General features: G+C 41.9%; 2 protein-coding genes across 3 annotated transcripts; both read right to left on the bottom strand.

Annotated features, from left to right (window-relative positions):
* Positions 1 to 407: 407 nt before the first annotated feature.
* ywhae1 (tyrosine 3-monooxygenase/tryptophan 5-monooxygenase activation protein, epsilon polypeptide 1) lies at positions 408 to 10,794 on the bottom strand. Of its 2 annotated transcripts, XM_051396921.1 has the most exons (7): positions 10,585 to 10,794; positions 7,453 to 7,652; positions 6,542 to 6,648; positions 5,979 to 6,185; positions 5,126 to 5,262; positions 3,449 to 3,500; positions 408 to 1,651 (listed from the first exon to the last, which is right to left on the bottom strand). In XM_051396921.1, exons 1-6 carry the CDS (start codon positions 10,646 to 10,648, stop codon positions 3,493 to 3,495), a joined length of 723 nt encoding a protein of 240 aa, XP_051252881.1. In that variant the 5' UTR covers positions 10,649 to 10,794; the 3' UTR covers positions 408 to 1,651; positions 3,449 to 3,492. The 2 variants fall into 2 exon arrangements, with proteins under 2 accessions (XP_051252881.1, XP_051252880.1); XM_051396920.1 differs by lacking the exon at positions 3,449 to 3,500.
* Positions 10,795 to 12,501: 1,707 nt separating this feature from the next.
* crk (v-crk avian sarcoma virus CT10 oncogene homolog) lies at positions 12,502 to 22,720 on the bottom strand. The gene is made up of 3 exons (XM_051396919.1): positions 22,158 to 22,720; positions 20,793 to 21,382; positions 12,502 to 16,299 (listed from the first exon to the last, which is right to left on the bottom strand). Exons 1-3 carry the CDS (start codon positions 22,375 to 22,377, stop codon positions 16,162 to 16,164), a joined length of 948 nt encoding a protein of 315 aa, XP_051252879.1. The 5' UTR covers positions 22,378 to 22,720; the 3' UTR covers positions 12,502 to 16,161.
* Positions 22,721 to 23,109: the final 389 nt, after the last annotated feature.

Here is a 23,109-nt window from a genome sequence, read left to right as displayed (position 1 = left end):
CTACCGGCCCCATCAGCTGCTTACACAGTAGCAGCAGCTACAGTCACAGAACCACAGGCATTAAGATTGCATTTGTCTCTCAAACACTATAAATAGAACATATAAATTTATCATTACACTCACAGTTGCTAACTCAGATTCCAGCAGCAGAATCTGCTCTGAGTTCAACACTGTGCTCAGGTTCACCTAGTTTGGGGGTTTCAGTATTGAGACTACATTTATCAGTTTTTAAAGAAACAGCCGTGCTTACGTATGCAACTCATTAGAACAAGGTTGCAACATTAATGTTAACAGCCTGCAGTGTCTACACAGGACAGTTTTATTTGATTCAATACTGTGTATGAACAGTTCATGAATTATATTTGTACATCTGTGCTAAAGGCAAATAAAATAATAAACGCAACAAGTGAGTTTGTAATGTTTAATTTAGATTGTTTAATGTTAATTCCATGCTGTGTTTCAGTAAGAACAATACAGATTCCCTGTCTGTGGCTCCAGTCAGATATCCAGTAGTACAAATCAGCTCCAAGTTACACATAATGAAGCAAAACAAGAAGAGAAACAAAGGAAACAGCATAGAAAGAAAACCTCTGAACCTTGAGGAGCTTTAGTAAAAAGTAGGGGAGAAGCAGCAGAAAAGAATATGTGTGAACTCATGCAAGCTTTGACAATCTTGATTTAGGGCTCTATGTCGAGCAGCGGGGCCAAATTGAGACTTGTCTTTTACACGAGTGAGAAATCTCCCAAATATTTTGCTTAATTAAAACCACCAGCTAGAGATAAGTCAACCTTCAGAGATTCAGCATGTGTGCACAGTTACAGTATTTCAGCACAAAGTACAGTCCAAGGACAACTACAAAAACATGACAACAGAATCACTATGGTGTAAAAGTTAAGCACTTCTTTGCCCCACATGGATATCGCGAATTTTGCCAACTTCCTCTGAAAACCTACGTTAACAAAAAGGGCACTTGTAGTTTTTTCCAAACTGCCCATAAAAAGGTAAAATGATTTGCATGACAATTCACTAAAAACAGAGATAAAATAGCTCCCATAACTAATAGTCGACATTATCAGTAATAAAAGTTAATTTCTGTAATTACATTAAGAAAAAAAAATTCTCAATACATCCAGCAACTGATAAAAATATTGAAGAAAAAGCAAAAACAAACAAAAATACAATAATGAAAACAAAGATAACATTTCAGAACCGTTTGTACCAGGACAAAAACAAAAAACAATAACAATAACAATAACAACCCAGGGACTCTTTACTTTCTTTGACTTTCTAACATTGTATTTCCTGCCTCAATTAAGTGGTATTTACTTGAATGATGTAAGGGCTAATATAAAAATAAAAAAGAAGAGAAAAATAAACTTGTTACCTCCACGGCCCTGCTGGGTCATGGAGCTGCAGAGGTGGAAGAAAGGAAAAGGAGGAGAGAGGAGGAAGAGGAAGGTGACTCACAGAAAGGGAAGAGGAGTTGGAGGGGGGGAGGGGGCGGGAGGATGGAGGAGGACGAAGGTGGGGGGGGGGGGAGAGGAGTGTGAGGAGGTGAGGGGAGGGTCTCAAGTTGTTGGCTGTAGGTGGCATAGTCTCACTGGGCCTCGTCCTCAACGTCTTGCAGTGCCTCTTTGTTCTGTTCTTCACCTGGTTGAGAGAGAATACAGGTCAATGTTTGTTCAATGGAAACCCTGGAGATCCAGTTTGGAATCTGGCCGTGAACAATGCTAGGGACAGTACTTTCTATTTCAATAAAAAACTAATGAATATTGAAGAACAGTAATAAAAGAGCTTGACCCCTTTTTGTCTTTCATTTCTATCACTGAGCTGTGTTTGACGTAAGAGGACCTTGTTTACCAGTGCTGGTATTCAGAGCCTTAACTGAACTAACACTACTACATAATATAAAAATGGCTTATTTGATGGCGTTGCGTCACAAATAAATAGAGAGGTTAGTACTGATGCATTAATGTGCAAGTAGTAAGGGCTGAAACGAACAGTCATTTTTCATTTATTCATCTGTTTATTATTTTCTCAATTAATTGTTTGGTTTAGAAAATGTTTCCCATTACATTCAGTTTACTGTCACAGAGGACTGAAGAAACCAGGAGATATTCTCTTAAAAAAACACTACATGATTATCAAAATCAATTCATTTAATGGCTGACAACTAATCTATTAATTGACTGTTGGGCAGTTTAATTTGGAATATCCACAATGTCAGTCATTTCTGTCTATAACAGAGTCCTAAAACATCCTTTTCTTAAAACAAGTGAAATGTCAACCTGTTTGTACTGAAATCAGCTTGTTTTAAATAATGTGGTAGAGATGATTTTATGTAGCTTGAAACTAGGAAGAATAAGACTGACCACTGGAGTTATGAAAATGGAAACCAGATTTTACAAAATACTTGTACCAAGTTGATTTGCTTTGAAAACTGGTTAAAATACTCTTACAGCACCAACACACTTTTTCACTTTTGTAAGAAAATACAATATCAAGGACTCAATTACAGACTAAAATGACTGGATGAGAAGATAGATTCATATTTCATAAACTGATCGTCTTCTATAACTATAAAGTCTTAATCTGCTATGTAACTATAGCTGTCAATGTAGAGGATAAAGTTTACAATATTTGTTTTTGAAATGTAGCGAAAAAAGTACTTTGTTATTTCTACCAGTGCTGGTGAACAGCGTCTTCAACTTCAACAACTTCCATACGTGATGAATACCTGGGTGAAAATCGATTTAAACTGACCTGCTACTTTTTCAAGTGGACATCTTTCATCATCACCAAGAAACGTCAGTGAAAATGCATGCTGAACCCAAACGTAACTTTCACCGGTGTTTGGGGTTGAGTGAAATGTGGTATCAAATTGTGTATCACAGCCACTTATTCAAGTACAGTGATTAGAAAACAGACAGTGAACACTTAACAGAGTGAGAAACAAAAACTCCAAATACAACCAGAGTGATCAAGTTGAGCTTTAACACACAACCTCACACATGCACATACACTGGACAACTTCATCATGGTGTTTTTAGCAGAGAAGAGAACAGATTTGAACTGCATCGTGTTTTTTTTTGCGGTCCTTCCCAGTGGCTGCATGTGTTAAAATGGTTGACAGTAGTAGTACAGAGTGTGCAAGCTGTCTAGCATACCAATAACATGATCTAAACCTCTGCTCCTTGGTGTACATTAGAGTTCAACTCTGAACACTCACACTCTATACAAACAAAAGTCAGCCTCAGCTATCTAAACTCAAGAAACCCTGTTTAACTGACTGTGGTGGGAAGGTCAAAGATGAGTTAATAAGAAATCCCAACCTAATGAGTGAGCAACAGGTGAGTGGACTCAACTGTTAAACCGTGAGTGAGTTAGTGATGAGAGGAAACAGGAGGCAGCCACACACACAGCAAGGCTTGGGTGAGCAACACTTACAAAGTACAGTTAACATGGGAAATGAACAGTCAGGTTTGATTCCTTTAGGACTCTACAGCAGAGGGAATGAGAAAAAAGACAAGAGAGATGACGAGTCACTGGGAAATAAAAAGGTGCCGGTGGATGCTCTGCGACACAGCAAACTGCTGCAATGTATGGAGGAAGAGCAAGAATGAATCAAATAGGGCTCAATGATTTATCAGTCATTTATGGAAATCTAGATTTTATATTTTATATCAGAAGAGCTGGGGTTTGATCGAACTTAATCAACAGTGTCTCAACAAGTTGTAACTTTCTAAAGACGCTATAAAGACCGCAGTCTCTGGCAGATTTATTCAGCTGTAGCTTAATGTTGAAACAACTAAAGAGACATATTGGTTGTTCTCTGGTTAATATGATATCTCTCTGCCAGTCAATGTATTGATGCGTATTTTGTGGAAGAAGAAACACCACACTGTTTAATTTCTGATGTTTGAAAAAAGAAAAGAAAGGAACTGACCGTTTCTGTTTGCAGTTTATAAACAACCAACAGAGTGGTGAGTTAATGTCTACATAAACATTTCAGGTATCTCGGCTGCTGACAGAGTTGTCAGAATCTTGCAATTAAACCTAAAAGCGTCATATTATTTTGAGCTTAATTTAATTTATAGAAATTTAATTTCAATCACAAAAATGTTTCGGAAAAAAATTGTATTTAGACATTTTCCATAAATCATTCAGCCTAAGATCAAATGCTGCGGGTGGCAGAGCGGGTGACAACTTGAGCTCAGCCACAACTCTGTACCTCGGCATGCACACTGTGAGCAGCAGGTTCATCCAGGATCCAGGATCCAGGTTCAGTGTGGCTTTTTAAGTCACAGCTCAACACTTTCACTGTCTTTGACCTCCAACAACCAGATTTCTTGCTTAATTTCAAACTTGCATCTAAGATCAGAGAAATCATATTTGCTCTCTTTCACTTGGTTCACTGAGACAGAAGCATGTCCCCTGTAGCCACTGTGCACCTTCTAACATCTTTATCGGGAGAAGCCTGGGCATATAAGCCAAGTGAAGGTAAACACAAACTAAACAAAGGAAACAGGAACTACGTAGCCCAACAAGAGCAAAATAAAATCACATCCCATTACAACTAATTAATTGAGACTGTTAACCAATTGTACCAATTGTACTGGGGTCCAGTACACAAAGCTGTGTAAACAGCCAGGTTAGAAACTAAGCCAGTGAGCACAGTGCTAACAGAAGGCAACAGGGGACGAACTCTTGATAAACAGAACGACAATTTTGATTTCCAATTTAGCGGTTTGCTGCAGTTATTACTTGGGTAATGGGAAGTCATAACATGTGAAGACAAATCTACAATAATCCATCAGATGTATGGCTTACTTTTCTTTGTAAAAATGTAAGTACAGTATTATATGCTCGCATTCAGGGTGCTCTGCCAATGACCAGAACAAGAGAACATCAATCAAGCTGCCCACAGTATTGAGGCAAGTTATAAATCCATTCTAAAAGGGTATTGTCAGGTAACAGCAGATGAGTGAGTTAGTTCATTAGTATCAGCATCTAGTCCTGGAAAAAGAGGCTCTGTGGAGACAAACAGGTAGCTTGCAGATACAGTACAATTTGAATACAATGTCCTAGATTAGTATAATGAACGGGGGCTGTATGGTATCTTACCCTCTCCCTGCATATCTGAAGTCCATAGTGTCAGGTTGTCACGTAACAACTGCATGATAAGTGTGGAGTCCTTGTAGCTGTCTTCACTCAGTGTGTCCAGTTCTGTGATGGCGTCATCAAACGCAGCCTTTGCCAACCTGAGCAAACAAACCTCTGTTGAAATCACTTTACGCTAAGAGCTTTACATTTTCAGAAAACGTATTCACGCTCAAGGACGACACTGGTTATTCTTCAAGCCGAAACATAATACCTGTCACATTAAAATAAGGTATAAAGATATATTCTACATTATCCATATTTGTGTTAATGTAACTCAATCCTTGTTTGCTTGTGTTTCCTTTATGTATGTGTGAACAAAAAGTCAAAGCTACACAGGAATAACGTCAAAACAACGTTAATGTCCTCAAGTGGCCAAGTGTGGATTTAAACTGCTGTTCAATCACTATTAACCATATTTTAATAATGAACAGGGAAAACTCTGCAGTGTACAAAGGTGCCACTAGTAAAAGTCAAAAGAGGCATAATCACATCCACTGTGGTTCAATGTTGTTCTACAATAAAACATGAAGGGGTCGGGGGAGTGAATACTTTTTTCAATGAACAAAAGGTTTCAAGTTTCAGCCTCACTGGTCAGAACAATGGCGATGGTGGGACAAAAGGCGAGAATGTCTAGTTAGAGTATGCATGGCAACTGGGGAGGATTAGTGAAGGTAGAATAAAAACAAGAGATTGTACCTAGGCTCTTTATTGGCAGGGTTCCTACACTTTGGATCAAATTTTGGAGGGTGCTATCTGCCGTTGTTGATTAAATAAAAGAAAAACACTAGAGAAAGTATACTGGAGAAACAGTAACCTGCAAGCGCGGTCGGGTGAGTTGAGGATCTCGTAGTAGAAGACGGAGAAGTTGAGGGCGAGACCGAGGCGGATGGGGTGCGTGGGAGGCAGCTCAGACGTGGCTAGATCGGTAGCAGTTTTGTAGGCCACCAGGCTGTTCTCTGCTGCCTCCTTTCTGTTGTTGCCGGTGGCAAACTCAGCCAGATACCTGTGGTAGTCACCCTTCCTGGAAACGGGGAGGACAAAAGCAGCAACAAATTTTACTTCCACAACTGTAGGGTTTTCTATGGATGGAAGTAATGAGTGTACACTAAAATTACAAGTTAATTGTTGTGCTGCTGATGGAACTAGCTGTGTAACCTATGAACCTTTACTGTATACACTGTAAAATATTCCTGAAAGGTTGTGAACTTTGGTCAAATTCCCTGACCTTTGCTGTTTGGAATTTATCTCTCAATATTCCGTATCTGATTATGTCAAGTAATGTACAAGCACAAAAACATATTTATCATTCTGTGCAAGAGCTAAAGAGGGTTCATTTAATCATCTTTTCCATTTACATTCAGACCACAAAGCTCTTACATTTTGTTGTAGAAGACCTTAGACTCTCCCATGACAGCAGAGGGGAGTAGGTGCCTTTCCAGTGCATCCAGAATGTCACCACAGATTGACTTCAGCTCGTTCTCAACCTGCCACCAAATGCACAAAAACAATTATTCAATCAGCATTTCATTTGACCATCAGTCCAAGTTATGGATTCAGCTTCTGTGTGGCTGCAAGGGTCCATGTGAAGTAGATTTTATAATCTGCCCATGTCCGCCAGGATCAGTGCGGACCACCCCATGCAGCCATGACCGCAGGACTGCGTGGACTGTGTGCACCGTCAATGTGTGAGCACGCCTGTGTATGCAGTACACCCACTGCAGCTGTATGTATCCTCTTTTGGACTATATGCACCCTTTTAAACCCCAAGCTAACAACCTTCCTCTGGTCTGCTAGTAGCTTCCATATTTAATTTTACTTAGCCAATTTAGACATTATTGAATGTTCACCAGGTGTTGTGATAGTGATAGAAGAAATGTGCCCCCCCGGGGATTTAGAGAACGACTAACAAAATGAAGGTGCAACAGCAGGATTACCCATCTCTGAATCCCATTAGGTCATTGACTGCAGTCCAACAGCCTCTCCCAGCTCTCTGACACACTCTGGCCTCTCCCAGATTAATAACCAGCTCTTATTTCCCCTTCATAAAAGCAAGAGAGAGTGGGGGATTTGCCAACTATGACTCAGATGCAGTCTGTCCAGTAGCTGCTCATGGTGTGTATTATTATTATGAGCTAACGAGCTCACATTAGCACAGCAAATCTGAGATACTTTGCAAAAGGTAACATATTTGGGACAATGGGACATGGTGAACCACTGTAAGTGCGCCTGACAGACATGGTCTAAATACAAATGCTAAGCTTGTTTATGAAAAGTACTGAGTGCTTTACCGTTTGCCTGTATTCCCGGATCATCTTCATTTTCTCTTCTCCGGCCTTGCTCTCTTCCCTCTGTTCGATACTGCTGATTATCCTCCAGGAAGCTCTCCGAGCTCCAATCACATTCTTGTAGGCCACTGATAGTAGGTTCCTCTCCTCCACTGTGAGCTCTACGTCCATGCCTGCCACGTCCTTCATTGACACCACCATCTCTGTTGAGGAGACAAATGTAACACTCCTTTAAGAACTCATCAACCTTGTACCTAGGGAGCACACCCAACAACTAGCTGTCTATCCTTCATCGTGTTGTCTTGCTAAATGACAGCTTGAATCAAAAGGTGAGACATCTGATGTCTGACTTCTTCAAACTACAGCATCAATTCCATTATTATGCTGTGACTTAACACCTCCAAGTGGCAAACAGAGATTCAGATGTATTTGAGGAAGCAACAATAGCAGTGGTGTAATGGTATACCTCGGTTTTGAGATTGTGGTTTGATATTTTCAGTACAGCAGGGAAAACATAAACAAGGTTGAAAATAATTTTTTTTCGTCATTTATTTTGAAAAATTGAATCATTTAACAGTAACTCAGTAGTTCTGTTCAATTACTGCACTCAAACACTGGCATATTGTCAAAAACAAATAACACAAATGTAAGTAATGCTCCATCAGACTGACCTGTTGATAATTCCTGAACTACAGCTTGCACTCATTTATACAGGGCAGCACAACAAACTGCTTAAAATCCACAAATAAAGACAAATTGTAGCTGTGCTAAAGCAGCATATGCTTAAATCCTGTATTTTAGTATGGTTGCATATCTGCAACGCTAAACACTCTACAGCATTAGTAATTACATCGGCATAATCCACATCTGCAGTGTGAGGGTACCAGTTTGTGACATGACAATGACATGTTCAACATAAACAGGCTATTTATTTTGACAGTAATGGTTGGGTCACAGGACGAACAGAACCTAGGCCGTCGCATACCGAACTGAATGACCTGTACCAAACTGTTTGGGACAAATACACTTACTGTTACATCCCTAACCAATAGTATTGCATTTCCACATACATTCATTTGACAATGTGTATTACATATCTGACAAAATCGGCAAAAACATACAAGATATGTTTAGGGAGGAGTGTTAAAGGACCAGTGTGTAGGATTTAGTGGCCTCAATCTGTGTACTTGCAGATGGCAACTTCCTTCTCGCGCTGATCCTCCCTTTCCACGAAGAAGAAACTACGGTGGCCCTGAAAAACGCAAATAGCCCAATCTAGAGCCAGTGTTTGGTTGGCCCCCTCTGGGCTACTGTAGAAACATGGCGCTTCAACATGGCCTCCATTTCAGATCGACAGCGTCTGAAATAAAAAGGCTCATTCTAGGGTAAACCTCAACTCAACATGTTGAGGTGGCTTCCTTAACAGCACCAACCTCAACCTATCCCCTGTCACCAATTAGGCAAACACACACAAAGGCCCTTCAAACAACTCACTGATTAATCGAGAAAATGATTGACAGAATACAGCACTTGAAATTCAGGGATCTGAGACACAAAGATACACAGTGTTGGATAATTCTGGGACGGTGGGGAAACTCATCATTACAAATGAAATGATTAAATTAACATTATGGAATACAGGCTATATCATTTTCATTACTGTTTAGAAATGTGAGGTCAGGGGCGTTTTTGCAGTTAACATAATTTCTCCTTTGCGCTTGGAAGGCGGAGTAGCAATCTGCAACTACACTGCTAGATGCCACTAAATCTGGTCACACACTGGTCCTTTAACTATTACACAGAATGGAAAAAGAGCATCCATTTGACAATGGTTGTTAGGTCTGGGACAGCTGAAAGTAGAATTTGGGGCAGTTCGGGGACACTGAAAGGAAAACACTAAATGTCAAGCCCTGACTGACTAATCGACATCGGAAATAATCATTAGTTGTAGTCCAAGTACGTTATATGTATTGGCCAAATGCCCGTCCAAGAAGTTTCCTCTGCACAAAACCCAATTAGCGACTTCCCTGATATACAATATACAATCTCTCAGGTTCAAGTATTGTTGAATTGCATACCATCCCTGTCAGGGTATTAACCTTTTTAAATAGCACTAACCTTGTGGTTTAGATGGTGAAAACGTGCAGGCTGGATTCTCTATGAGAGTAAATTAAGGATTATCTACATATGCCCACTGTAATCTGTGAAGCGTTCAACTACATGTCAACATGTTATAACCTCTTGTTGAATAGCTATATGAATTCGTCTACATTCCTGCAAGGTAACCACTTAGCCAGTAAACCATAAATCACTCTGTAAATACACTCGGTCCAAATCCCATGAATGAGTCATGGCACATTCACTTAACGTTACTGGGCAACGTACGACCGGTGGCAACGGCAGCCGTCTAAAAACAGCCTGTACAAGGCCTGTAATGGTATGACAGTGACAGGACTCTAGCAGGGAGAGGAAGAGGGAGTCATTTTCACCAATCGATCCGTACTGCCTGCTTGCAGGGGAACACCCCACTCACCGAACAGCTGCCCTCCCTCTCCCTGCTAACACAAGCTTCAAGTCGCTAACCTTGCAATTCCGCTCGGTAACGCCTCGCTAATGTTACCGTCGGTTAGCATCGGTAGCATAAAAACAACCTCGGTGCGTTATTATGGTTACAAGACAGTAACATGACACTGGGTGTTGCTTATAGGAGCTAACCGCACCAGTAGCTCAAGTGTTAAGCTGTAGAGCTAGCATGGTGCAGGGGAGGTAACTCCTGACAGCTCACGCTCCAGTAATCCGCCATTTTGTTGTAGCCCCTTTGCTAACGTTAGCCACTGTCACTCACATCCGCACAATTTTCCTAAAACAAAGTCACTTCCTGGCATTGGCTCGTATTTTAATGTCGCATTGGTTTCCTCCAGCGAGGAGCCATCTACCATGTCAATGAATAGTTAGCTGAAAGGTGGCGGTCGTAGCCACTTTAGCTTGTTAGCCGCGGCTAACACTGAGCTAGCGCCGCCTGTGTTAGTGAAGCACTGCTCCGTTAACGTGAGCTAGCAGACGCTAGCTCGGAGAGAAAAAAAATCCCTGCGGCGAACATGTCCCACTCCCAACGAGCCCTGGAGAGTGGCTTACCGTCATATCGCTCTGCCTGCTCGGCAAGTTTTGCCTGATAAACTAGGTCCTCTCGCTCTCCCATTGTGTATCGAGATGAAGGTAGAGTAGGGAACTATTCAAAGTGACAGTTGTTCAGTGAAAAACACGGCGGTGTGTCGGGTCTGTCGGCGGTTCCTAGAAATCAACTGGGTCGATGAGTGGTGTTCCGCCCCACGGAGACGGTTCTGATTGCAGCCGCGGCGGGGCGTTCCTGTGGAGTCCTCAGCTGTGATTGGTTCTTAGGGGACAGGAACGCCCACTTTTCTTCTTCTCTACTTTGTATTCTTTTGGCCAATTTGTTGGCCCTCTAGTGGCCATTGTACACTGAAACAACCTTCTTTTTCTGTAAACATAAATCTAATTGAGATCATATTTTTTGATTTTCTTTTGATTTTCGTATTGAAATCTTAAAAAAAACGATCATTTTCACACCCATTTTGGGTTACATTAGAAGTGAATGAGAAATATCGGTCGCTTTTTAATACAAAATAAACAGATAAACCCAATAATTATGTCCATTTACACCGTACAGTAACTATGTTTACGTTACAAGACATACGTTGATTTGACATTCATTATGCACAGAGACACACGCTGGATGGCGACCAGCCTCATCCCTGTGCTGCAGACAAATGTTCTTTCCCAGGGAGGCAGAGTAGGGCGGGTCATGACTTCGCCATCCTGGAAGAAAAAAAAAAATCCTACTGCACATACACACGAATTGCCAGCTCTGACACGCCCCCTGTAATTTTTATTTTTGTAAAGAGAGAACAGCAAGGATGATCTCTGTAAGCTTGTTAAGAGTAACTACCACTAAGTACACGAGTTTGTAAATTACATGTAAATTATAGTTTGATATATTCAAAAATATCTGAATACATCAAATAATCTATAAAATGTTTCAGGGGTGGGTATCTAAATTCCTGGTCCAGTATGCAACTTGTACTGCGTGATGTAGAAAGTGGAAGCCACCAGTGCACATCCACTGAGAATGGACTTTACAGTGAAGGAGGAGACATCTTGTGTCCAGCAGGAAAACTTTAGAAATCAACAACATTTGCATATTCAGACATTCTGGAGGTTTTAATGAGGTAGAAAGATTTTAATATGGAAGTTATACTTTTTTTTTTTTTTGGCAGAAAAAACATATCAGACACACATTGTTCCAAGCAGACTATTTGTAATTGTCTTAATACATGTCTGGAGGGGATCTTTAATTTTGAACTTGCTCCCATGAAAGAAAACTAATTGCTGATAACAGAACAGCGAAGCCAAGCAGATTGAAAAGACAGATGTTAAATTAATGTTTTCACTGCCAATTAGTGGCCTAATACCCTCTAATTAGCAGTGAAACAAGCAAAAGCCAAGTAATTTCAGTATCATTTACCTGTCATTCTAAATTAATTATAATTCCTGTAATGTCCTTTTTCGTGCTTCTCAATATGTGAAACAGCGCTGCTGGAAAAATATGCTGAAATACATTTTCACTGCCAATAGCAATAGAACAGATCTCACAGCAGTGTTCTTGCTAGCTGCATGCTATGTGTAAGGGAGTCCACATCTGCTGAAGCAAGCTTATGCACATACTGTTAAAGTTTGTCTGGATACATTCCCACTGTATACTGACACTACAGATACCCAAGTTCATACAGTGTTACTAATAATACCTCATGGTAGAATGAATGGCAATCATTTCTGTAGCTAGGCAACTGCCATGTGCAGCGTGAATGAAAAGGGGGTTTTGGTTATGAATTGTACAGTTAAAACAGCCAACATTAAATATGTTATAAATATATGTTTTGGACATTCTTTGGAGGTAATTATGAAAAGCTTTCCTGAGTCATGAGACAATCATAGCTTTAACAAACACACACAAAAGGTAATACATTAAACAAATCATTTGTCATGGGTTTGACTTTATTTACTAGTATATTAACACATTACATGCTACAGAAAATAAAAAGGTAATTTCAATTGTCTTGAAAGAATATAGTGTTATAATAAAATGGCACATTTTGATATTAACACAATTTCCACTGGCATTTTGCCACCCCTTCCTTTTTATGAAAGGAAACGAATGACTTCATGCAGGGCTACTAAAAAAATACTTCTTGGTGGTTTCATTGGTAACACAATTTGTCAGATAATGATTTATGTAGCTAGGCACCTGCCACGTGCAGTGTTGAATGATGAAGAAGCTTGATTTGATCATAACTACACAGATAAAAATGGACTGTGTCAAAAGCTGGCAGTAAACACAAATGTTACTTTCCTAGACCAGATTGTTCCAAGAAGTCAACCAAATATTTTGAACAGTAAATATCTTAATGTGGGTTTGGAAAATGGCCAACTTGAAAATGAAATGTGAAAGCAGGACAGAGCTTCTCAGGCAAAGCTACAACGTCATGAAGACTAATGTGTGGGAGCAATCAAGGATAATTAAAAACCCTAAAAAATGAGAACATACATCTCTTCACACTCAGTGTAAAAGCAGTAAGTGCATTCTGTTAAAAATAAAAATAAATCAAATTTCATCTCCTTTAATCTCACAAGAACTGGCAGAATAGGCTTTCCAGAAGGACCCCATCTCTCTGAAAGCTGTTACAGTGCCACCTAAAGGTGACATGGTGTGCTGGCCTGAAATACTGTACCATGACATCTGAGAGGAATCCCTCGCTCGGAAGAGACAGCGAGTTCTCGCGGCTCAAATTCAAAGGGGCCCGGGTTCACTCTGGCAAAGCTCTCAATGACACACCCAGCCTGCTTCAATCCAAACCAGTCTGCGTTCTGATACACGAGGGTGATGATTGTCAGGTGTCAACAAATAGATTGATTCAATCTCAACAGAAAACAACGTCTTGGGGGGGGAAAAGGGAATGTGGACTACAACATCATTTGCAGTTCTATTTGCCTGATCTCTTGGCAATACAGACATGGCAGAGGGTAGAGATAAAACAGCAACATTAAAAGTCCACGTTGGCTTGGGCATCATAAATGGACAAGGCTTTAAATAAAAGAGTGGCAGAGGATTAAGTGAGGAAGCACAAATGAAACACAGGCTGATAAGGCAGAGGATTAAAAAAAAAAACGGTGCAAGGTGGCAACAAGATTATTAAAAGGTTAAAGACAAAGGGCAGGTACCAAAATAATACCACTTTTCTTGGGACACATTTGACACAGAGCTAAGGTATACTGAGTGAGCTGAACGCAGAGCACTAATGCGAGGAGACGGTACAAACTAACATAGTGGACAGCCTACATTCACTCCGTTCAACTTCATTCATGTACATCAGACGCAGAATAAGAACACATGTGGCCTTGTGAGGGGCTGGGGGCAAAAATATGTAGCGCCCCCCACCCCCTCCATCGAGTCAGTCAATCCATTTTGCACCAGTGACCCATCGCTCCCTCCCAACATGCAGCAGTAAAAAGTGTACATCGAAACCTCCAGGACAAAATCAGCTATGAAGAAAACTACAAAGATAACAACAAAAAAAGAAAACAATATTTTAGCATGTAATGATAATCACATAGTACATCATTTCATAACAATATGTTCTTTTTTTTTTCTTCTTACAAAAGACTACTTGGTGGTACTTGGTCGTAGTAGGTGGGTGGAAGGGGCTGAGGTGAGCCAAGGTGGGAGGTGTGGAGAGGTTGAATGTAGTGTTGCCTTCATCTTCACCTCAACAATAGTCTTGAAGTTTCTCAGGTTCACTGCTGGGGCCTGCTCTACGTCTATAACTACACAAAGTCGCTCCTAGCTGCTGGTCTCGACTCACTTTTGTTTTATCCATTTGATATTTGGTGTGTGTGTGTGTGTGTGTGTGTGTGTGTGTGTGTGTGTGTGTGTGTGTGTGTGTGTGTGTGTGTGTGTGTGTGTGTGTGTGTGTGTTGGGGGTAGGGAGCTGGACTGGTCCTTGGTCTGCTCCTTGAGGGGAACTGTACACCTCCAGTTCACTAAGCTGTTTCAGCTGTACTTGAGCCTCGCTGCTCTCATCACCCTCCGTCTCTCTCAGCATCTCTACATTATGCTGCATTCATGTCCAATAATAACAATGGGCAGATGCATAATTTTAAACTCGAAAATGCCTTAAACCACAACTTTAAGTGGAAGAATATTGTTCAGTTCAGGTTTAAAGATGTATATGTTAGGTGTTGTAAATTCCTATAAATCCCCTTCAACAATATTTTAGAATTAAATATTAGTCAGGACTTCTTTGTCCCATCACAGGCAAGAAGATCGCAGTTTGCATAAATGAAGGGCAAAGAAAGAAAGAAAGAAAGAAAAAATGCTGCCATGGCAGGTTTGAGGGAACGACCGTATCATCTGTGTGGCTGATATTGCAACTTTGATTTTCCAAGTTCATCACTCACTGCGTGCATGCACTGGAGGTGTGAGACAAACGGATCAGGATGAAAAGAATATTAGGGAAATGTGCTTATTTGCAGGCTAATGAGAGGACAGATGCAATTTTCATGTTTGTACTGTAAATATGAAGCTACTGCCAGCAGGCGATAGCTTAGCATGAAGGCTGGAAGCAGGGGACACAGCTATCCTGTCCCTCTCCAAATGTAACTTTAGCTGCATACCTGCAAAGAGTTACAGCAAGCAATTTCTTGGCTGGGCGCAGTAACTTCCTGTAGTACCTACTGGTTGCCTGGCAGCTGGTCCTGGCCAAGAAATAGTTTTAAACTTTGGTTTTTATACCGATTTGAACAAATGACAATGTTTTAATTAGTGAGCTTTAAAGGAACTAGTAGGTGGATTTTGTTCGCTTTGGACCACCTGCTTCAATCTTTACATTAAGCTAAGCTAAATGGCTACTGGCAGTAGCTTCACATTTACAGTACTGACACATGAGAAGTATCAATCTCCTCCTATAACTCTTGGCAAGCATAATTGGTAAGCACATTTCCAAAAATATCAAAACAAATAATCCCAAATTGGCAGCTATACACAAGACAACACACATGAAGCCTGTGTCATTACTCTTCCACTTAATACTGTATCCCCATCTGACATGAATGCAGCATGAGTACAGCACTGTAACCATGGCGACGGATGAGGGCGAGGATGAAAAATGACACGACGCTGAGCAGTTATCTACTGGCTCCGACACAGGAAGAGGAAGTGGTTGAAGTCTGCGGCGGAGAGTCTCCTGAGGAGGGAGTGTTGATAACGTATCCACGGCAGGGACGAGGCGATGGGAGGATCTGAAGGGTGTTGCCACATCCATGGAACAGGAGATTCATTTTACAGTGCCATTGTAGAGTGTATGACCCATTTTGATGTCAGTTAGTCAGTCAAATGGAGAAAGGGTGGGAATGATTATTCAGAGGGGTAGACATGGGGTGACGAGGATCCGACGAGGGCGTGTTTGTTTTGTTCTCAGTGATTCTCTGAAACTGTACTTGGTGCGGGTAAAAGCTGGAGCAGACGTGAGGGAGGGGGAGCGGCTTGAGTGAGTGTGTGGAACGGGAAGGAAGGGGAGGGGGGGGGGGGTGAGGAAGGCTCTAATACTAGTGTCCAGGTTGCGGCCCGGCTGTCCGCTCTCAGCTGAGTTCTTCCTCGGCGTTGTGCTGGTCCAGCAGTTTGACGTGCGTGAAGGGAAAGTGGCCACGTTTGCCTTTACATTCGCCCTCCCACTGGCCGTTCACGTTTATTTTGGTCACCTTCACCATGTCGCCCACCTGAAGGGAGGGGAGAGAGGAAAAGACGTGAGAGGGTTCAGCGGCAAGGAGTCGCTCTGTGACAGACGAATCATTATAAACAATAAAAACACAGATAAACCATGATCCCCTCAAATCCACGGTTGCAACATTTTTGATGATTTATTTATTGTCTCAGTCATCTATCAAGCAATAATGCAAAATACCCACTGACTCCACTTCCCCAGATGTGAGGATTTGTTGCTTTTGTCTGTTTAAATCACAGGAAATGTGTCGGTCAGAGTGCCCAAGCAACTTGAAGATGGGACACTGGGGTCTGGGAACTAGTACTACCCATTTTCTGACATTTTATAGACTGAAAAATGGTAATTAGAATAAAAAAAACAACATAAATTGCAGCCCTACTGTCGGGTGGAAGAATGTAAGATTAGTTCAGGTGGACGGGGAGAGGAGTGGCTGTTCCTGTGTCACTGAACCTGAGCAAACAAGGACCAACAGACAGTTCCAAAGTTCAAGTCAATGTGGGCGACAACTGAACAGTCAGGGGTTAAAACAGTGCTGGCTCATAGTATCAGTCTGATAACCTGCTACGACAATCTCCCCTGTGTTAAATGTGTAACTGGCAGCCTTTGCATGACCACAGTGATCTCAATGAAGGCTTTTTCTGTTACTCATGCAAGACCTTTAATAATTAATATTCTTTTTGCCACCTAATGCAGCTGCACAGTGCACACTTAAAATAACAGCAGTGAAGCAATTTCAGTACGTTCAACAGATAAACGGCTCTGCATCTCCTACAGTGGTTTCCTAGTATTTAGGAGAGTAGTGTCCTAAATTGTTTGGAATCATATCTAGGGCTGCAATCAACAGTTATTTTCATTGTTGGACTAATCGGCACAGTCTCTTCGGATAATCATTTGTTCTAAAAAAGGCCAGAAAATGCAACGTCTTCAAATTGCTGGTTTTGTTCCACCACTGGATTATATTTGTTTGCAAAGAACAGGATCTTTTGGAGAACAATTGGACATTTTGTTGCAGGATGAACGTGTTAAAACAGTAGCTTAACCTTCAAATTAGTTTGGGTTATCCATTACTAATTTAGTTTTTATTATATTGTGTTTCAAAAAATGAGGGACTGAAAGGAGAAAGATTTGATACTCTGGATTTAAACTTTGAATCTCAACCAGTTTAAGCCATTGAGGGGTTAAGATGGTTGTAATATTGTATATTTTGCATTTATATTTCTGCACTACATACGGTTTTCTTAAAAATACTGTTTTGTTATTTAGTATGTATGTGATCCATAAGTAACAGGACTGATCAATGGACTGTATATAGAGAAACCCGAAGAATGCCTGAACCCTTTGGTGAGATGAATGGTGCTGCATTCACATGGAGTCAGACAGACGGCAGACGGACAGCACTGTCCTCACAGCACGGGAAAAACAAACAAACCGTCAGAGAGAATGGCAGGACGGCAAAACGAAACACGCATGACAATGTGTTGTTATGGTGATGTTGTATTGTTGACTGGAATAAATATATTAAATAAAATTATTTAGTGAATATTATTTTATGTAATTTATTAATTAGCATGTATGTGTGGGTTATGTAAGGGAGCTACGTAACAGCCGAACATACGCAACGCCTCACCTTTAGTTTACCGCCTGCTCTCATCAACCAACATGACAACCGGTTTGCCGTCTACAGTTCGCCTGATTCCACGTGAATGCAGCATAAAGAATGGTGTGAGTTTTTGTGCAAAGTTTTTTATTTGTGTGTCCGACCAAGTCTCAAACCGATACATATATAGTCTGCCATCACATAAGACAAAGAGCACCAAATCTTCACATGTGAGAGCCTCAACCAGGGAAGGCTTGGCATTTCTGCTTGAAAAACGACTAAAAATAGGACAGTGTTAACTCAAAGTGACTAAGAGTGCTTGTTTGTATGTTTTGTGGGTCACTCCTTCACAGCGCTGTTGTGTTTCAATGTTTTAACAGCGCAAAATGGGGTGTTTTCTCACAAAAGGTGTACCTGGAGTGCAATGACCTCAGGGATAGTAATGGATAAGGCTTTATACTGCAGGCAGCAGTCCCTGTCGGCCCTCAGGATCCTACAGGACATCACAAGGCTTTACATTTAGGAGTCTCTACATAGGGGTACTGAGATGTCTGCATAGTAAAAAAGCATGCAGCCCTTATCATTATATAACAAGCCATTTGACTCATACTGGTCACAGCAGTATGTTGATGCAGGAGATCACTGAATGGTGTAAGGTTACTTTTGGCTCCCTATATACAGTGTATGGGTGAGGAGACAAAACACCACAAACACCAGTATGAGGCAGTTCAACAGAGCACCACCAGAAGCTGTGGTCTCCTCACACAGTAAAATAACACCTGTTTAACTCCGCTTCTATAACAACTGAACAGCACAGAGGCAGTCTTTATGCTTGAAATTAAACAATTAATTGATTAGTTGATAAATAATAAATGAATCTGCAACTATTTCGGTAACTGATTAATCGTTTAAGCCAATGTTGAGAATAAAGGCCAAACACAACCTAGTTCCAGCTTCTTAAACACGAGGATTTGCTGCTTTGTTCCTGAGCTATTGAAGTGGATTGAGCACAGGTATTTATGTTATTATGGAGGAAGAAGGAAGCGCTGCATGGCTCTGACGGCTTATCCAACATGTGCTTCCTTAGTGAGGCAGGTGAAGGTATACAAAAAAAATTTAAATCCAGGAAACCGTGGAAAAAAAGTAAGGCACTGCGTCTTCAGGTGAGACAATACAATAGCTGTGTTCTTCGAGTGCCTTCGTTTTTTCCAAAGTAAGCACGTTAAGTAGGATTTCCTGGATTTCTGTTTTTAGCATTAACGTTAGAATGTCCAGTACGTTTATCTTTATCAACGACACGCATGGATCTTCACAAAGACTGGAATTAGACTTTAAGTACAACTGCCACAACTTTATGATGCTGTGTTTTATATGTTGAAGAATTTAGAAAACTAACAACTAACTAGAGCAATAACAAAAGCAATAATACAATTAACCACATGAAACTTGGATCCAGTGTTATGGAGCTGAAAGTGTTATTAAGACAGCTAGAATAGAATTACATATAAATTCAATATAACTTAACGCACATTTTAGCAGGGCTTCTACAGTTTTCAACTAGTTAAATGTAACACATTTTTAAGCCCATTATGTATGCAACTGAACCTATTTATATTCCACATGTAAAGGACAATCCGTATTACAACATGATTAATAACTTTTTTCCACAAAAAACATTTAAAGTGAGACTGAAAAAGGCAACTTTATACTTTAAGTTACTTTAATTCCACTTATCCAAGACCTGTCAAAATTATATTTAAGACAATTTAGAAGGCCTATAATTCATATGATTGGATTTTAGACTTTTTAAGACCCTGTTGGCAACCTGTTTTACGTTAGTTTCATTTACTAAAGATAAAGGGCGATCTCCACAATCAGCGGGGTTTCTGAAGACAACGAGACAAGGAGATGGGAGCTAATTATTAACTTTAAAGTGCCACCTTGCTGATATCACTTCTGGCCAACTCGAGTGGAGAAAACCTCTACCTCTACCTACCACAGGCGGGAGTGGCAGAAACCAAGTCATACAAAGGATCTACCCGTCATACAACTGAGCAAACTTAAAGCAAAGTTTTTTCCAGTTGACAAATGAGCTGGAGAAAGACAAACCAACCAACCAGCAGCAGCAGACGACTCGCTGCTTTCACTCCACAAAAAGCAAAAGAGGGGTGCAGATCTGAGGAGTCAGAGGATGGATCTGTGTTGGTATCTTTAGTTTTACAGTAGAGACAAGAGCATACTCCAACTAGCCTGCCTCAGAGCCTCACTCGTGGCTCAGCTTGACTCCTGGCTTCACAGAGACCAGAGGAAATGGTCCTGTTCCCAAACACAAACTATTTCCTTCCCCCAATGACCTGCTCCGTGGGAGCCCCGCTCTCGCTTCCGGACAGTTTTAACAGCCCAGCCACCGGGAGTAGGAAGCAGAGCCTAATGGCAATTTTCATATTGGGATAGCCTTTTGGGTTAAACGTGAGGGGGAGACTGTGTGCCCTCCACTCACATACAAGTCTAGCCCATAAAGATGAAGCCAAGGGAGTTAATAAACATCACGGGCAGGCTTTATGCAGATCAGTGAGTAATGTCACTGCACTGATCTCTGCAGAAGAGATATTAAATGACTCAATTATCTGGAAAACTACACAGCGAGTCGGCTGAGCACTTTGTGACCTTGATTCCTCTTCACCCTGCTCAACAAATGCTGAGGGAGAAATAATCACAGGCACAATGGGAAAGAACGCAAAAGAATGTGAGCTAGATAAGCTAACAGGGCTGGTCCGACATCCTTCTTCACTAACCGTCTCCTTTCCTCCCGCACATGTTGGGAGGATGCATGGAGTCAAGAAAGAGTACCACACGCACACACACACACACACGCACACACACATATTTACCTCTAAGGCCAGGGCAGTCTTGTCGTAGGCATTGGGCACCCTCTTCTGTATGGCCCTGGCATAGACAGGTCCGTTCTGGAGGTTTGGGAGGGGGGTGGGTTGGGCGTACTGGCCTGGGTCTACTAGCAGTGGAGCACCGGACTGGGCTGCAGAGCCATCAGAGTTCCCTAGCATCCCCATTCCTCCCGGCGGTCCCCCAGGCACGCCGGGCCCCGCCCCCGAGTTTGGAGACGCCGGTCGGTACTTCTCCACGTAGGGCACTGGGATCATCCCCGCCCGGCCTTCCGAGTTCTGGGCATTCCACCACTGCTCCTCTGGCTTCTCAAGAACACGGAGAATATCGCCCTTCCTGAATGGGAGATCCTCCTCGTCGTTGCCGGGGAAATCAAAAAGTGCTCGGACGTACTCATCTTCCAGGCGTGGCGGGGGGGCTCCGCCGGGGCCGACGCTGATGAAGGAAGTGTGTTTGGACTTGTTGATGGGTTCTATTAGGGTGGTGGTGTCCAAGTAGTGGATTTTGTAGAACTCTAGCAAAGCAGGGAGAGCATCGAACTCCTGGTCACCAATGCGGAACCTCGGGTGGGCCAGACCTGGTGAGAACGAGGGAGGATGGAAGAGGAAGAGGCGTCAGAAAGACAAAAACAATACCATTCCCCCTTCAAAACACAACCTGGTCTACTAGCATGGTGAAGTCTGGCACATCTGATAAATCTGTCTATTTATGTAACCAAGCATGATGGCGGTGATTTCCAGAATGACCAGGAAGGATTTTTGTTTCCTTATTTTACATTTCTTTCCCCTTTCATATTTGTTTTGTTCCTTCCAATGAAAGGGTCTGTGTAGCTTTGCAAAGGCATGAGGAAATATAACACTCCTGCAGTTCCTACACAGGAAAAACCCAGCAGAGGCAGGGGACAAATTCTGGTCAAAGTCTATTAAAACCTGGCAATGAGACAGACCTCTGAACATTTACAACCCTCTCAGGCTCAGCTGGGAAATTGGGCTCATTTGAATGGTGCACCAGGCCAGAACTTACATGGACACAGTCTGCTATTTGAACTCACACCGCCCACCACGGTGCGCTTCAGTGACAGAAACGTGCTAGGATTAACAGAAACAACGTGTTGTATCATATTTAGAGAACTGTCGTCGTAAGGTGTCAAACCACGACCAGGAGTATGTTTGCCTTCAAACGAGCCAACATTCAATCGAAACACATGTCCTAATGTGCCTGGCCTGTCGTATTCTCCATACAAGAGAGTGGAAAAGGCACTATTGCGCATCTCCTTTGGTGCAAGTCATGCAAGAATGGTCACATCAGCATCTCCATACGCCGAGCCCCTCCGAACCCCTCCGTGGTCTTACCTGGACCGGATTGTCGGTTGTTGCTGATGCTGTTAATTATGTAATGCGAGACTTTGGAGTTCTCTGATACGGAGAGCACGTAGTCGCCGGGGCTGGTGATGGAGTCCCGGACCAGAAACACGCCGTGCCTCTGCCCCTGCAACAGAGACACAGCCTCCTGCCTGCTCAACCGGCCCCAGTACCAGCTACCACGGTCCTCCGCGTCAAAATTTCCGGCCATGATAACCACTCCAAAGCCGAGGCTTCACCGGGCCTTCCCTTCCCTTCCCTCCCGTTATCCACAGGCGAAGCCTTCAACTCATACAAAAACTTTAGCGCCTAGAGCACGTTTAGTAAACAGGCGACATCCGCAGCTAGCCTTTTGGACATCAATTCGCCGACATAGAACCACAAGCACGAAATAAAAAGGCCTCTTGTTCTGTTTATGAACGGGATTAAGCTCTGGGAATCATATAAGGCGTTTTAGCGACAGAATTCCAGCTACAATCCAGCGACCGATGACAACTAACTTCAAAAACTGAAATGGCGGATACGGGAAAACAAAAAAAGACCCCATTCACCGGATGTGACGTTTGACTATGTGCAGCAGCCGTACCAGTAAAGTTAGTGAGAATAGCAGTAGCAGACAACTTCCGGTTACAGCGACACTCTACAGCTAATCGTACAAGCTTATAATTATCAGGTAAAGTCTAAATATAACAACGACATTTTGTAAAACGTCTATTACAGACTCGGTGTCGTTTACCATCCAAAGCGTAGTTGTATATTTTCTTTTTCAGAAGTGACACCTTAGCAAGCTTTTATTTTGGTGATAACGTCCGTAAACTGCTGTTCCTGTTGAACTCGTCTAACTTGACGGTCCCGTCCTTCAGGCTGGTGGGCTGTTGGGAAACATAAAGCTTGCCTCGTTATTGCGCCAGATCAGCTGCAGCGCTGTAATTCAGTTGCGTAC

This window comes from Dicentrarchus labrax, unplaced genomic scaffold, assembly GCF_905237075.1.
Source record: "Dicentrarchus labrax unplaced genomic scaffold, dlabrax2021, whole genome shotgun sequence".
Taxonomy (NCBI): Eukaryota; Metazoa; Chordata; class Actinopteri; family Moronidae; genus Dicentrarchus; species Dicentrarchus labrax.
The sequence above is the reverse complement of the archived record's forward strand: the minus strand, read 5'-3'. Positions and strand labels throughout refer to the sequence as shown.

Bases quoted from the DNA above. Each gene is read 5' to 3' on its own strand.
- ywhae1 (XM_051396920.1), bottom strand. From the start codon at position 10,648: ATGGGAGAGCGAGAGGACCTAGTTTATCAGGCAAAACTTGCCGAGCAG. The intron at 6,186-6,541 runs GTAAGAGCTTTG...CCCCGTTTCCAG, and splicing joins AAGGTCTTCTACAACAAAAT to GAAGGGTGACTACCACAGGT. The intron at 1,652-5,125 runs GTAAGATACCAT...TCTCTCAACCAG, and splicing joins TTCAGATATGCAGGGAGAGG to GTGAAGAACAGAACAAAGAG.
- crk (XM_051396919.1), bottom strand. From the start codon at position 22,377: ATGGCCGGAAATTTTGACGCGGAGGACCGTGGTAGCTGGTACTGGGGC. The intron at 21,383-22,157 runs GTAAGACCACGG...CGTTCTCACCAG, and splicing joins CAACCGACAATCCGGTCCAG to GTCTGGCCCACCCGAGGTTC. The intron at 16,300-20,792 runs GTAAATATGTGT...CCCTCCCTTCAG, and splicing joins AGACTGCCCTGGCCTTAGAG to GTGGGCGACATGGTGAAGGT.